We start from the raw sequence: 17,238 nt of genomic DNA, 5'->3' as shown, positions 1-17,238 counted from the left end.
GATAACAAGACAAGGCTCAAAGTGCAATTGCGGATTAGGACGACAAAACATCACCAGGAGCGATTTCAATAATGAGGAAATGAACCACTTCGCTTGCTTATAAATCAAACCAAACTGATATCAGCACCGGTAAACCGGTAAAGGTCAACAGCACCCATACATGGATTTCATAGGTTTTTCTTAATTTTCGGTATGATCACGAGAATTCGCTTGCTAAGATTAGTCTAAACATCGAAGTCGATGGTAGGCGACCAAAAGGCTGACCGAAACGGCAGTGGCTTCATACGCTGGATGGAGATCTGAAAGTCAATCGATTGCATCCAGATCAGGCATTTGGTAGAACTAAATGGCGAAACCGATCACGACGAACCGACTGTGTTTGTGAACGGGATAAACGCTGAGGGAAAAGAAGAACTACACCTTTTCTATAAGTATCATACTTATAAAAATGAACATTACTATACTAAATAAATTAAATTTACAACTCACCTGGAGAGCGTCTCCAATGACGAGTATTCTTCTTCTACTTCTCCGATTGTGGGCAACATATTTGAATGCCATGAAAAATTGAAATACGCTTCAGAAGGACCAGGACCATCAATGACTTCCGGTGGGCCAAGTTTCTCACCATCTTCAATCTCATATATTTTTTCTTCGTCCTCATCGCTACTACTCGAACTTATAACGTAATTAGCGTCGTTATCATTCATGACCTTAATACACTTCCTTATAATAACTGGCTCGTCCTCTTCAAAACTGTCTTCATCCTGATGAATGGTCGAATTTCCATTTCCCTCTACTGTAATATTTGTGACATTGTTTCCTTCATTTTTCGGCACCATGTCAATCAGACGTGGCAAAGGTTTGCGCTCATTTCCGTTTTCATCGACGCTGGAATGCTGAATTTTCTGAGGGATTTTAGTCGAAGTATGACGATTCGGTGAAGGACGACTCAAATCGTTTACTTTTGGGTCAACATCGAGCTTATCGCCTTCGTAAGTTTGAATTGTAAAACGAATCTCAGATGGCGGGGATCCTGCTTTTTTCGACGGTGAAGCTTCTGGTTCTGTATTTGATTTCGGTACAACTGGCAAAGGTACTGGATTTCCTTTTGGAGTCGTTGGTAGTGCACTAACATTAAGGATTTTCCGCTCTTTATCTGGAGCAATGTTAAGAATTAGGTGACGCTTTTCATTGTCTTTCGCAAAAGTTTTGAAAGAACACTCATTTGAGTCAGGAGACAAGACTGGAATATGAGATTTTGTACGAATTGGCGTAACTATGGACACTTCGTCAAAACCATTTTGTGTTGGTGATACCATCGGCGCAATTGAAAAATTAACTTTCGGTTCAATGTTCAGTTTTGTAATAGGCGGATTTGCAGGAATGTTTAGATTTAAGTTGAGTTTATTCTGTGCAGGTGGAGGACTCTTCACAGCAATTCTGGAAGGCGGAATCTCCCTCTGGGGTGAAATGACCGGAATATGACTAACTTCATCGCGGTTAGTATCTTTTAATTGAATTTTTTGAGAATTCAATTTCAAATCAGTTTCAGATTTTTGTTTTTTAAATAAAATTTTAGGCTTCAGGACCATTGTCTTTTCCGATGTTTTAACTGTAACAAAGTCAACTGTGTCCAAGTTTTGGTCAACATCTGACCGCCTCCTTGGAATTTTCGATTTCGGAGGCTTCACTTCCACCTCTGTAACTCCTTTGGGTAAACTTGATCGGCCCGATTCGTTGTGTAGGAACGATTTGCATTGCTCCTTCATGTCAATGTCAACTAGGGCGAATGTCGGTTTCTTGTGAGTAAACTTAATTTCCCCTTCCGTTTTAGCGCGACGCAAGAGTTTTGGAGGAGTTGCTTTTGGGATTTTCGAAATAGTCTCTTGGGACTTTGAAGATGGCGACGGGGATTTTCCATCAGTTGTTGTGACTTGCTGCAAGGTTACTTCAGATTTGGTGGCCTGATCATGTTCGGTTGAATCTTTATTTGATTTTCTTGGAATAGGTACAATTGAACGTTTCTTGGGCTCAATTGTAGGGATTTGTCTTGGTTTCGGTTTAGGAGCACCTACTGGACTAATTTCGATGTTTTCATAAATCTGAGTTTCATCTAATTTTCCATTGACTTTAGATGCACCAGGATTTGTTGTTATTTCAATGTTCTCATAAGTCTTTTGGACTTGTTTTGGACTATTGCCAGGTGAAATTCTTGTCTCGGGATCCAATTTTTTCAAACACTCCTCCAATTTCGCAGAACTATCCACGTTGAACTCTTTTTCAAGTAGCGTGAACGGCTTTAGAACTTTCGCTAGATCAGTTTTGCTGATGACTTGAGTAGTATTATTTATAATAGTTGTATTCATTGAAGACACAGTACCACCATTTGAATAATCTGACTCTGTGGAGTACGTAGAGCAAATCGAAAATCTATCCACGACAGTAGAAATTGAACTGCCCGTGTCATCCGATTCACATTCACCAAGAATTGAATTTTCATCTGAGAACAAGTTTATGTAGTATTCCGCATCGGGAGGAGGCGTAAAGGGTTTGTCATCCTTGGGGCTTCCTTTTTCATTCCCTTGCTTTCGCCTGACTAATTTCCGTGGCGGGACTGGTGGTGGGGGAGGTGGCTGATGATTTGTTGGCCGTTTTCGATTCAAATCTTCCAGATTTTCAATTCCCAGGCCATCTCCATTTCGGACTTGTAATTTTATTGCAACATTGCTTTCTTTTAAGCACCGCACGCATTCTATGCGAGTCATATCGGCAACAGGCCGACCATCGATTGAAATAATTTCATCGCCTTCTTTTAATGGGCCCCAACTGGCTTTGGCACGCGATGCAGGACTGTCGGTAGCACATGATTGGATGAATAGGCGCTGAACTTTCTCGTTGCTCTTCATCATTTGAGGGCTGTTTGTTAATTGATCATAGACCTAAAAAGAGAACAAATAAGCCAATGTTTACTTAGGTGAAATAGTAAATGTTTCGATGGATAACAAAGTGCGATATAGGGAACTGTCCACTTCGAGAGTTTGGAAGTGAAGAACCCACGTTGAGAAACGGGCCTTCGAAGTTTGATCGTCACTTGCAGGCAGGAACTTCAAATCTACCCGCAAGTCACGTTCATGCCGTAGATTTCGAAGGCGCCACCAAATTCATCCTCCCCACGGAGAAATCTGTAAAAGGATGGACAACCTCCACTTAGTGCTTACAGCACAGTCAACTAGAAAGGAAAATACGACAACTTTCATGGTGTAAGAAACTAGAAACCCGACTACGATTGGTCCGTCCGCAGCACTAGCACCTAAATGGATTAGGAAATGGAAAATGTAGATTCGGTAGAAACTTCAGCCATTAAATAGGTGGGACTACAAGTTAAACCCTGCCTCTCCTCCACCCTTACCAGGAAGAAAGCGGAACTGGTTATGTGAACGCAATTAGTCTAATGCCGATATGCGAAAATGGATCAAATTACGCAAAGACAAAAGGAAGCTACAGCGAAAGGTGGAGATAAGCAAATATTCCTGTTGAAACCCACGCTGGATGCAGCAGGCTCTTCAGTCAGCAGTTATGCGCGGAGGAAGCACAAGACCAGCACATCAATGGTAAGCACCACTTCGTTGTGCTCAAACTAGGCCCTACTTCCACGTTTTCTGCGGAAACTAGGATTGAATGTCGAATAAACGAGAGAGATCTCAATGAAGTTAGTCCCTCTCATTGAAATTGTGTGACAGTTTCCTCTAATGATAGTAAGATGTCAAAGGGACAGTTTATCATCCAGCGATGATGTTTATGGAAAAAAATGTTGGAGCCTGGATCGAAGTCAAGGAATGCATTGATGAGGCTATGTTAAAATGACCCCAGGAGGCAGTCAAAGCTGTATCGTATATCGTAAAATGTTACAGCTAAACTTTGCCGACGAAAGTATGAACGATTGGCTCAGGTAGTATTGTTCTTCCGTCAAAGATGTGTGGAAAGGTGCGCGACTAACCCTGAAGAGGAACCTTGAGGTGAAATCTGTCGAAAAGTGCTTCTTCTGACCTTCAGAGTAGCAGCGTGATGGTGCTAAGATTCTAAAACAACTTGGTGTCGAGACCAATACCCTCATCTGGATACTGTTAGGCAGAGAAAGAGACCTGGTTAGTCGAGAAATTTTCTTACTATCGGTGTTTCTAAACCAAATATTAAAAATGTTCAGGACTCAGGACCTTCACGTTACAGGTCTGGGCTCTTAAGGCCAGTGACGGGAACGTGTAACCCATTGCATCTTCATATGAGGCGTAGATGAGGTGCCATAATTCGCAAATCAATTTGCAGCATTGTGAAGCAGCAATTGCACTGACCAGTTTTGGAGTAAATAGACATTTACATACCTCGTACAAGAACCACGGATTTTGGGTGAGGAAATCAGAGACTTAAACTTTTGTTGTATGTCAATGGAAATGATAGACCCCGCTCCTGCATGATGGTTTCGAAAGACCTCCAGGCGAATGCGAAACCACACCGCCAAACTAATCATAAAAAGTCATTTGGAAGATAATGAGATTCTTTGGAGCTTTGCTTATTTCCCTACGACGTGGGTAAAATTTCCTGTGGAATATGCATGAAAACCAAAAGGGAAGGTAAGATGGTAATTGCAAAATTTGATGTTAACGCCCAAAAAATGTGCTGGGGAAGTTCCGATATCAACTCGAGAGTATAAGTATTATTGGAGCATTTGGTGGCAGCCAATCTGAAGATTCTCAACCTTGGTAATCCACCTTCTTCAATGTAGTAAGGCGAGAGGTCATCGACATCGCGATGGCGGCTCTTGTAGGAGAGTGAAAGTATCAAACAATATCACGCTTTCGGATCACTGCCACAGTGATTTCGCAGTGAGCATCTCCAACCACTATGTTTCAAAATCCACCGAAGTAGCCTAAAAACCAAAATTCAATTTCGATCGCGACGGTTTAATCCTGAGTGAGGGGATAACCATTTCCAAATCTGCGAAAGACAGGTTGGGCCACGTGCAAAATAAAACTGAGCATTCGAGTTACAATCCCGCATCGAATTCATTGTTGTAATTGTGAGAACAACCCAGATGAATCATAACTAGCACGAAAGAAGAAAGGTAAACGACAATGGTGGAACCCGGATTTAACAAAATAAAGGAAAACGGCAATGGTACTCCTTAACCGAGCTTTAAATTCTTAATCAACTGTTGACTGGAATCGGTACAAAGAGGCTCAGAAAGCTTTAAAGCTGAACATAATAATGGAAACGCTTTTGCAAAGAGACTAATTCTTTTGAGGCGATCTTCAAGTTGAAGCATCAAAGGTTGTAGCCAGCTGGGGTTATCTACGTTTACAAGCGGGAGGGGTAAACTATTTGCTTGAAGTGCACTTCCCATGCAGCATCCAAAGTGTGAGGTCAGGGCCGACAGCCTTCAGCCGATAGACTGCAAAGTGGTATCACAGGAGCGAGTAAAATGGATGTTTAACTCGTTCTATAGATACAAGTATGGAGACCCGATGGATCTGTTCATATATAATCGGAATATACACCGTGCATTCCTAGCACATGCTTATATTACAATTAACTGGCATAATGTGAAAGCGATATTTATTCCCAAATCAGGGAATCCCCATGGAGGTAAAAAGCTTCCAACCCATCAATTTGACTTCCATTCCACTAAAGACCTAAAAAGGCTAGTAGATCGATTCATAGGCGATGCATAAATTCCTAAGTAGCAATTTCAATGTAGACAACATGCCTACCAGAAAGGCAAATCCACGTAGACAGCACTCCGTGAGCACACAGCAAAAATTAAGAAGGGGATGCCCCAAAGAGAATATGCCTTAAGCGTACCAATTCACATTGAAAGTGCTTTAAATTATGCTTCTTTCGCGACGATTTGTGTCGCGGCAAGGCAAGATGGAATCGACTCGCTGTTACTCAATTGGACTCTTTACATATTTAGTGGAGAGAGATCCACAAATCGGACGGATATCATAGAGACTTACCACAGGGAGAGTTTCCCTCTTCTCTTTTATGGCTCCTGGTAATGGGTACCTTGCTATGGTTTCTGAAGGACACAAAGGTCTCTGCACAAGTATCTACGGATAATCTAGCCGTAATAAATATCGGCAAGTTTGCAGACATGGTATCATCATCATCAACGGCGCAAAAACCGCTATCCGGTCTAGGCCTGCCTTAGTAAGGAACTCCAGACGCCCCGGGTTTTGGGCCGAGGTCCCCCAATTCGATATTCCTAATCACTCCATCTCAGGCAGAGTGTGCGACGTCCTCTTTTTCTACCATAGATATTGGCATTATAAACTTTCCGGGCTGGATCATTCTTACTCATACGGATTAGATAACCCGGCCACCGCAACCAATGGAACCGGATTTTATCCCCAACCAGAGGTAGTGGTATCGCTCATAAATTTCATTGTTATAGAAGTTGCGGAATTATCCATCCTCATCTAGGGGATTTCAAAAAATTTTATCGGAGGATTCTTCTCTCGAATGCGGTCAAGAGTTCGCAATTTTTGTTTGTTAAGAACCCAAGTCTCCGAGGAATGCATAAGGACTAGCAAGAGCTTTGACCCAATGGTGAGATATTTCAAGCGAAACAATGACCTGACCCTGACCAATGTGCGAGGCCAGATAAAAGCAGCAGGATCACTCTCAAGACCATTCGACATCAACAACGGTCTACAACAAGGGGATGCCCTATCATGCGTCCTCTTTAACCTGGCCCTCGAGAAAGTGATCCGTGATGCTGATATAAATGCAAGAGGTACGATCCTCTTCAAGTCCACCCAACTACTGGCCTATGCTGGCGATATCGATATCAGTGGAAGAACCACCCGAGACGTACAAACTGCCTTCATCCAGATTGAGCAGGCGGCGCGAGATCTTGGGCTGCACATCAATGAAGGCAAGACAAAATATATGGTGGCAACGGCAACACCGAAGACGAATCAACCAACAACATTAAACCGCACTGGTCAAACACAAACACGAAGAAGAATAAGGATAGGAGAATACAACTTTGAGACCGTTGACAACTTCTCCTACCTAGGGTCGAAAATCACAACCGATAACAGCTACGATGATGAAATCCGCGTACGGTTGTTGTCAGCCAACAGAGTCTATTTCAACTTACACAGACTGTTCCGCTCGAAACGTCTCACCATAGGGTCAAAGCTGTTACTGTACAAGACAATGATCTTGCCAGTCCTCATATATTCCTCGGAGACTTGGGTTCTTAGCAAGAAAAATTGTGAACTCTTGGCCGCGTTCGAGAGAAGAATCCTTCGGAGAATTTTTGGCCCCTTATATGAGGATGGACGATTCCGTAGCCTACACAATAACGAAATCTATGAGCGATACCATGATCATCCGGTTGTGGATAAAATCCGGCTCAATAGGTTACGGTGGGCGGGTCACTTAATCCGTATGGATGAGGATGATCCTACCAAGAAAGTCTATAAGGGCAATATCTATGGTAGAAAAAAAAGACGAGACAGATGCTGCCTGAGATGAAGCGATGGCATAGGTCAGGACGCCAGACAGCTTTTAGGGATATCGAATTGAGGGGCCTCAGCGCAAAACCGGGATGTCTGGAGTTCCTTATTAAGGCAGACCTAAACCGGATACCGGTTGTTACGCCTTTGATGATGATGATGAAACAATTTTTGTAAGCTGAAATAGGCTCTGCTGACAGCCAACAACCGTGCGCGGAATTCATCGCCGTAGCTGTTATCGGTTGTGATTTTCGACCGTAGATAGGGGAAATTATCAACGGTCTCAAAGTTGTAGTCTCCTGTCTTTACTGTTCTCGTTTGACCAGTGCGACTCGATTTTGTTGGTTCTTTCCCACCATGTACTTCTTCTTGTCTTCATCAATGTGTAGCCCAAGATCTCGCGCCGTCTGGTTGATCTGAATGGAGGTAGACTATATATCCCAGATTGTCCTTCCCATAATAACAATATCGTCATCGTATGCCAGTAGTGGGGTGAACTTGAAGAGGATGGTGCCTCTTGCATGACCATCTGCATCGCGGATCACTCTAAGACAAGGGGATGGCCTATATCTGCTTGTCTTAGATCGTTGTTGATGTCGAATGGCCCCGAGAGTGATTCTGCTGCTTTTATCTGGCCTCGCATATTGGTCAGGGCCAGTCTATTCAGTCTTATTAATTTCGTCGGGATACCGAATTCTCTTATGGCCGTGCATAGTTTTACCCTGGCTAACATACGTGGCCTCAAACTCGATGAAAAGATGGTGCAACTGATGGCCATATTCCAGCAGTTTTTCCGTCGCTTGCCGCGGAGAGAAATTCTGATCTGTTGCTGATTTACGTGGAGTGAAGCTCCTTTGGTATGGGCCAATAATGTTCTGGGCGTATGCACAGTGGTTGCATCCATAACGGACTCGAGGTGAACACTGGGTTATGTTCATTAGCATCGTTAGAGGGCAGTTACACGCTACCTACCTTACCTTATCGGGAGTAGAAATCCAGCTGGTACAAACAGAGAAATATTGAGGAGTACATCTCGACTCTAACCTAACGTGGAAGTATCACATCCAAAACACTATCCTGCAGATTGCTCTGATGCTGTAGAATGGGATAAGTGAAACCTGGGCATTTTCACTTTAAATGAAGCCCATCTTGATGTACGCATGCATCAACCGTTGGCAAAGGCTGATCTTTGTTAACAACAAGAAGCTAAGTAAGATTTTATGATGTTCACCGACTGATCAGTCAAGGAGGACCAATCGGGCTCACAGCTCGAAAAATCTGATTGTCCAACATGGCATTCGATTGACAGCAGAAGAATTTTTGCGACAAAAATAGTGGGGTCACACCACTCAATATGTTCCTACAGCCGAGAAGCGTTATTAGTACTAAAAGTAACCCCATATCAAATTAGATGGTTTCAAGGTGCCGTCAGTTGCTCCTGAAACTTAACTGAGCGATACACTCCTGACACCTAGTCAGGGCCCTCGAACATTGCTCGTAATGAGGAGCCTGAAGGACAGGTAAGATTTTCTTCAATGCAAAATCTGTGTGCTCTATGCACCTGGAAGATGTTCTTAGATTCGCAAAAGCCTGCCCACTGCCCCAGGAGACCGTTAAATAGTCTATTTGAGGAGATAGGACAATGGACTTTACAAAATGCCTGAGTATTAAATATCTAACAAGAGCCACTAACTCATCAGCCAGTCCATGGTGTGCGCCGGTTGCGCTTGCAAAAAGCAAAATGGCAGTACTCGATCCTGTGGATCCTGGGAGTTCAACGGCATAACAATAAAAGATAGTTACTCACTGTTTCGAATCGATGACAGTATCCGATGAAAAAGTTGATACTAAACGATTGAAATAAAATTGCCTATGTTTGTAATGGATTATGGTGCGCTCCAGCAACATTCCAAAAATTAATTAATTATTGAGGTGTGCATTGCGACCAGAAGCATACTTAGTCTATCTGGATGGCACTATAGTCGTGGAATGATAACCTGAAGAACTCACGCAAAGCGTTACAACAAACTGCAGGACTCAAGAAGTGAGGTACCTTGGTCGCGAATAGTGATAAGGAAAAAATTGTAGTGCTGCAAAATTGACCAAATTGACCAAGACGTTGAAACTTCCACAAGCTGCGAAAATTTCTTGGTTTGCGTACTTAGTATCACCGAGAAAATCAATCAATCGTCTACTGAAGATTTGATCCCATGCATAGACCGAGGAATAGGAACAAAAAGATCGGAATGACAATGCTGGACTAGCCACGATAATCGAGTTTAAAAAGAAACACCAGAGACCTACCTGAGAAGAAGTTCCAAGTGAAAGTCCAACTATGAAGATTTATTGGGTTCAATGGTAGAATCTCCTGTTTGAAGATGGATATCTTTATCTTGTTTGAGAAAGTGAGGATGAAGAAACTTCGGAAAAGCAAAGTTTTACTGGGTTGGATGCCAAACAGCCCGTACATGCGATTTACAAACATGTTCATTTAGAGTCCTGTTAGAAATACATAGTACATACAAATCTAGGAAGACTTTCGAATTAGAGTTTTTGAAAAACGTAAATAAATTACGAGGGGTGTTTCAAAAATAAGGTTCCCAACGCTGTAACTAGGCTAGGCGAAATGTGGCAACACCACCTTGTTCGCTGAGTTCCCCGCCTCCAATCCCAATAATAATCGCCCGTCTGTGACAGTCGATACCGGCCTGGCAGCCATCCGCGGTGGGGTCCGTCAGCGCTGCGCCAGGTGCGAAATTCGTTCGTGAAGATCGGTGAATCACGATCCGGCAATTGGCTGCTGAAATTCCTGAGACTTCTGAAGCTTCAATTAACAGGATTTCGAAGGAACAGCTAGGCTACCACAAGGTGTGTGCGCGCTGGGTGCCACAAACGGTAGGGCGTCGACTGTGCTCAGGAGTTTTTGAGGGAATATGGCGAGAATAACGAAGACTTCTTAGACTCCATTGTTACCAGGAATGAAGCGTGGTGCCATTACATTACTCCGAAAGCAAAACAGCAATCTCGCCAATGGAAATAGACCGGGTCGCCCAAACCAAAAAAAGTTTCAGCAGGAAAAGTCGTGGCAACAGGGTTTTAGGACTAGCGACGGCGGTCAAAGTGTAGAATAGGTCCCAGGGCGAAACGTGAATGGATACCCACGATGGAGCATAAAACCTGGGAAACGTCTGCTAAAGCAACACCAACAGCTCTACTACCAACCACTATCTCCACCTCCACGTGGTGATCACAGGGAGTTCCTTCTTCATGAAAAACTGGAAACGGAGAAGGATGAAGGCGAGTCTATCGCGCCTAAAAACGGGACAAAATGTACCAACTGTGGTCCTCCAGGCTGGGGGTTGGGTAGGGCTGACAACCGTACACGGAAAACCGATGTTACAAAGCGACAACATGAGCCTCGGATTGGACGGATTACACAACGACATCGGAATAACGATTTGCGCATTTTCTCATGGAACGTGCGATCCCTGTACAGAGATGAAGCTGCTGAGCAGCTAGGCGATACCCTGTCCCAATAAAAGGCTGATGTAACAGCGCTACAAGAGATGCGATCGACAGGGACCGGTTTCCTGGAGAAGAGCCGCTACAGCATATATTATAGCGGCCATCCAGTAAACCATGTGCTCGGAGCAGGTTTCCTAGTCAACCAAAAAATGAAACCTGCTGTTATCGGCTTTGAAAATATAAGCGGAAGGCTATGCACTCTGCGTTTGCGAGGCAAGTTTAGAAACATAAGCCTCTTAAACGTTCACGCCCACACAGAGGAAACTGCAGAGACGTAGAAGGATACCTTCTACGAGGCAGTTGAGCGTACCCTCGAAGCCTACCCCAAGTATGATATCAAAATCATACTTGGAGATTTTAACAGTCAAGTAGGGACGGAGCCCGTATTCAGGCGATACGTTGACTCCCACAGCTTACATAGGGATACCAATGATAACGGACTGCGAATTATTTAGTTTGCAGTATCGCATGAAATAGTTGTTGGAAGTACCTGGTTTGCGCGGAAAGCGGTCCACAAACATACGCGGACCTATCCAGACGGGACCACTTTCAACCAAATTAACCACGTGCTGATTGAACCCACCTCTCAGCCTTGATGAATGTCAGAACATATAGGGGAGCCAATATAGGCACGGACCATTATCTCGTTGGCATAATGGTCCGGGCTCGAATTACGACACCACCTACTGAAGCCATTCACAATATAGCCCTCCGCAACACCTATAAGGCAGAAATGGATACCGCAATAACCGAAGCTAACAGAGATCCTGGAGATGAAGCATCAACAAATGATTTTCACAACCACCTAAAGAACGTTATCATTGATACGGCCACAAAGATACTTGGCCCCAGGCGCAAGAAAAGTCGAAACGGCTGGTTTGACGATAAATGTAAGCTAGCAATGGAACAGAAGAATGCCGCATACCGAGTAAAATTGCATTCTCAAGGAACACGGGCACGCGCAGAGATCTACCCCTCCGTCCAACAGAGAAGCGACTTCACAGGCGGAAAAAGGAAGCCTGGAAGAACCAACAGGTCTGTGAACTACAGAAGTACAGGGGGCAACAGTACCAGGCGTGGAAGTTTTACCAAAAAGTCAGCAGGATGAAGTCTAATAGGCATATTAGAGCGATGGGTTGAATATTTTGATGAACTATTCAACAACCAAAATATCGGCGAGTTGGAGGTCAATTGAAGACGACGGACAAATGCGGTCACCACCAAGTGTAGAAGAGACAGTCTGTGCAATCCACCGGCTTAAAAACCATAAGTCGCCAGGAGGCGATGGAATTACGGCCGAATTGGTTAAATATGGACGTGACCAACTACACCAAGCGGTCATTAGTTGATGCTCTAGGTGTGGGACAGCGAATCAATGCCTGACGACTGACAAAGAGCCATTATTTGTCTCATACATGAAAAGGGACATATCACACAGTGCAGCAATTATAGAGGTATCACGTTGTTGAGTATCATCTATAAGATATTCTCCGCTATCTTGACGACATCGACATCATGGGAAGAACCACCCGAGACGTACAAACTGCCTTCATCCAGATCGAGCAGGCGGCGACTAGCGCGAAATGTTGGGCTGCACATCAATGAAGGCAAGACAAAATATATGGTGGCAACGTCAGCACCGAAAACCAACCAGCCAACAACATCAAATCGCACTGGTCAAACAGGAAGAATAAAGATAGGAGGAGACCGTTGATAATTTCTCCTATCTGGGGTTGAAAATCAGAACCGATAACAATTACGACGATGAATGCACTGTTCCGCTCGAAACGTCTCACCATAGGGTCAAAGCTGTTACTGAACAAGACAATGATCTTGCCAGTCCTCATATATTCCTCGGAGACGGCTTCTTAGGAAGAAAAATTGTGAACTCTTGGCCGCGTTCGAGAGAAGAATCCTTCGGAGAATTTTTGGCCCCCTACATGAGGATGGACGGTTCCGTAGCCCACATAACGACGAAATCTATGAGCGATACCATGACCGTAAGGTTGTGGATAAAATCCGGCTCAATAGGTTACGGTGGGCGGGTCACTTAATCCGTATGGATGAGGATGATCCTACCAAGAAAGTCTATAAGGGCAATATCTATGGTAGAAAAAAAAGACGAGGCAGATGCTGCCTGAGATGGAGCGATGGCATAGGTTAGGACGCCAGACAGCTTTTAGGGATATCGAATTGAGGGGCCTCAGCGCAAAACCGGGATGTCTGGAGTTCCTTATTAAGGCAGGCCTAGACCGGATACCGGTTGTTGCGCTGTTGATGATGTCGATGATGACGAAACTCGACAAGTTATTGCGAAACCTTGAAAAAGCTCAGACGTTCAATCCAAAATCGTCGTAAGCAAGAACTCACCAAAGACGAAGAACTGCACCAGGACAATGCATGTCTTGCAACAAACGAAGTACTTAATCGAGGGATTTGGCTGAGAAGTTATTGCCCATCCCCTTTACATTGCACCCAGCGATTCCCATCTGTTTCCGAAGTTGATGGAGCATCTAGGCGGTCAACAGTGCGGACAGACTGCAAGATGAAGTTTCCAGGTTTCTCAACGGGACTGGCGACGGACTTCTTTGAGGCGGGAATATCTAGGAAAATAGCTTAAAGATCAATGTTTCCACGGTATTGGTTTTTTTTTTTCAAATAAAGAATCCCGTGTTCCTGACAAAAAATGTGGGAACCTTATTTTTAAAACAACCCTCGTATTAGGTATCTGGAAACCGTGAAAAGCGCCAATGTTCCATTAATCAGATGGTGGAAGTGTTAATCAAACATTGGAAGAATATCTCAAAAAGGTGGTTGACGATGCTCAGCTTATAAAAGTTTAAAACGGGAAGAGAGAAACAATACGAAAAAGGGTGAGGGTGGCTTTTACTTCACAAAAAGTGAACACGTTAACGTTAAAATGGATGATAGAATCTAAGCCCAGTTGCCCCCTAATTACCAAACAGTTCAAGGTCATCATAAACTTTTCCACGTTACTTACTTTTTCATCGTTTTTTGTCCCGCCTTGAAATTTCAGGCCAAAACCCAGCCTTTCTCCGGGTAAACGATAAACAACCACTGACTCGATGGGTTCCTCTCCATTTTCTTGGGAGCTTCTTACGTTCTGCTGGGACGCGATCTCCCTGGTTGGGGCATCGTTGATGGAGAGCACAGTAATGAACGATGAGTCTTCTGGTGGCTGGTCGTCGTCTTGTTTTGGGGGCCGGTTAGCGTTGAGAGCGTTGCTGACCTCCTCATCGACCGACACCACTGTAATGTAATCGTCCATGGTATTCACTGCATTTGTGATCGTTGGCGGCTAGATGGCAGCACTAAAATCGAAAATCAAATGTTAGAGTGATTTTAGGCGCATGCACATAAGTATATCAGTAATAATGATTGAAATCTTATACAATTCAAGATACCCGAGCATTAATTATTATCTGAATATTCAATTATCTGAACCGGATTCATAAAAAACGATTTGAAGCAGTTTTCCCATGAACTTCCCAAGGGAAGTCACAGTGAAATTAACATTTAGCAAAGTAGGTGTGAGTTGTGTAAAGTATGTGCATAAGGGGTTGATATGACTTAAATTTTCAAAGGTTAATAATAAGGGCTCAGGCATTCTTTTGATGAATTTATAAACCCAACTACGATAAACAAGGAGATAGAGAGTTAGATACGCATGCACGATAACTTAACTTTGTTTTTCACTTCTTTTTTTCCAGTGAAATATTATGAGTGGATCCAGAAAAACAACGAAACTCAACTGTACTTTTGTAACCTCTTTAGCGAGAAAAGTTACTTCTGAGCACAAGAATGCATCATTTTGTAGAAACAAATAGACCGGAAGGTCGACTCTTTAAGTTCAAGATGTTTTGCAGATTTCTTATGTTACAATGTTTGGGTGCACAACAGTTACATTTGTACTTGGTTTTCAGTGTATTTTTATGCATAAAATATGTCAGACTATTTACTTTAATACGGTTTTTTTGGGGGGGTAGGGTAGGTGAATGCATTTACGCACACAGTGTTGGACTCCCGGTTCGGTACGTCGTCGGACTGCCAACTAAACACCTCCCCATTGTCAGAGAGCTAGCCTGGAACCGCTTGTTAAATTATTTCGGGCTAATCCTCGAACCCTCCCGCCTTACGGAGCCTTCAAATCAGGGAATTCCTTTCACCAACGGGAGGGGAGAGGAGGAAGGGAACTGTCAGTTCAAGGAACCCCCTGCCATCCGGCTCGTCCACCGGTCGAGCTCTATCTTCTTAGCAACGCGACGGGCCCGAACGAAATGGGCAACACGGCTCCACCTGTCAGCACTCCTCAGCATCTCTTCGACAATCTTGTCTGGAGAGAGATCCTCTGTCAGTCTCGGTCAGTCTCACCGTGCTTCCGATTCAGCCACGCACCTAAGTTGCCGATGAGCCGCGCAGTCCATCTGCCTCTAGTTTCATTTTGCCACGAGAGCTGCCACTCCTCTAGAGTGCGTTGCCGTTCTTCGCGACCAACCACCTCCCTTGGCTCATCTCCCTTGCGCTTGTATATGGCTTGACGCTCCTTAGCAAGACGAGCAACGGGAATCACTCCCGAGGTCACCATCACGGCCGGTTCAAAGACAGTGCGGTACGCAGAGGCCACCCGTAAAGCTCCCCGTCTCTGTACTTGCGCGAGACGTTTATGATATACCTCCTTGTTAAGAGCGTCAGCCCAGACCTCTGCGCCGTAGAGCAGGATAGACTACGTTGAACTCATTAGGAGACGTCGCTTTCTAGACGGAGGACCTCCAATGTTTGCCATTGGCCTACTTAACGCCGAAACTCTAGCTGCAGCCTTGTTCGCTGCTGCTTTGATTTGCTCAGAAAAGCTCATCTTTGAGTCAAGAGTCAACCCGAGGTATTTTACCGCTGATTTTGACTCGATTATCGACTCGCCAAACGGTATGGGACGCAGGGTTGGAATTCTCGTTTTAGTCAGGATGACTACTTCGGTTTGCAAGGCTGAAACCATGAGTATCCATCCATCCGCTTACCCGTCGCATCAATATGCCAAGTCTGCTTTGCGCCTGTTCAATAGTGCGCCCGGCAACAAGTGCCGCAACGTCGTCACCTTCGCCTCGCCACCTTCCAACGAGCAGGGAAAATGCACTCTTTCAGGCAAGCGTTCAATGCGCCGAGCAGTAGGTCTGGCCGGTGTTTGAATACCAGTTTGTATACCTCTGCTGGAATACCATCGGGTCCTGGCGCCTTCTTGCTTTTCATAGAGAGGACTGCCTGTTCCAACTCTTTTATTGAGAAAAGTGGACAGTCCTCTGCGCTCTCCACGCCGACGTCATCATCCCATACGGGGTGCGCAGGGAAGAGTGCCCTTACAATGCGGTCCATCTGCTCAGCTTTATGTGAACAGGGTTTCTGCAGAGCCCCGATTTATCGGGTTACCAGTTTATAACCGAGTCCCCACGGATCCCCATTCACCTCCATCGACCGGATCTTGCCTTGTTGTTTATTGCGTTGCGGAGTTTCCTTTTGGCTGATTTGTACTCCGTCATTATGGTACTTGCCTGCTCCCGGTCGCCTGGACGTTGTGTTAAGAGGCGGAGTCTGTGACACTCCTTCCGGAGCTCTGCGATTTCCACTGTCCACCAATACATGGAAGGGTTGTCGCGCCTCGATGCCTTCCTGGGCATCCTGCAGTGTGGCCCCACCTGTTCCCAGAGTTTCGACAAACGTCCCGGTGTTCACTTTCGCGACGTTGCATGCACAGAACGAGCGCCGGGGTGGCGCACACCGAAAGTTTGTATCCAACACTTCGAAAGCAATGTATTGGTGATCACTTGCCGAGAAGTCTTCCAGAACTCGCCACCCGTCCACCAGCGACACCAGTGATTCCGATGCGAAGGTTACATCTGGAATGCTTCCCTCGCAGCCCGGGCGCCGGAACGTTGGGGTGGATCCGGTGTTTAGAACTACTAGTCCTGTTCTCGCCGTCATTTCCAGAATTGGTTTCCCTCTGGAATCTGTGTAAGGCATGCCCCATTCAAGTACCCTACCATTGAAATCACCCCCGACCAGGATCCACCCATTTATTATATTTTGGTACCGACAATCTGCATGACAGACAACTTTCACCTATTATCATCACCATCATCAACGGCGCAACAACCGGTATCCGGTCTAGGTCTGCCTT

General features: G+C 44.7%; 1 protein-coding gene across 1 annotated transcript in view; it reads right to left on the bottom strand.

The window, feature by feature from the left end:
- LOC119649751 overlaps positions 1 to 14,380 on the bottom strand; it is a 345,217-nt gene extending 330,837 nt beyond the window's left edge. The window contains exons 1-2 of the mRNA XM_038052044.1: positions 14,050 to 14,380; positions 490 to 2,942 (exon numbers count right to left, since the gene is read on the bottom strand). Of these exons, the coding sequence (XP_037907972.1) occupies positions 490 to 2,942; positions 14,050 to 14,337 (2,741 nt within the window). The 5' untranslated portion in view covers positions 14,338 to 14,380. The remainder of the gene's footprint in view (positions 1 to 489; positions 2,943 to 14,049) is intronic.
- Positions 14,381 to 17,238: the final 2,858 nt, after the last annotated feature.

The sequence above is a fragment of the Hermetia illucens genome, chromosome 2 (assembly GCF_905115235.1).
Source record: "Hermetia illucens chromosome 2, iHerIll2.2.curated.20191125, whole genome shotgun sequence".
In the NCBI taxonomy this organism is placed as follows: Eukaryota; Metazoa; Arthropoda; class Insecta; order Diptera; family Stratiomyidae; genus Hermetia; species Hermetia illucens.
This window is presented reverse-complemented; position numbering and strand designations above follow the sequence as displayed.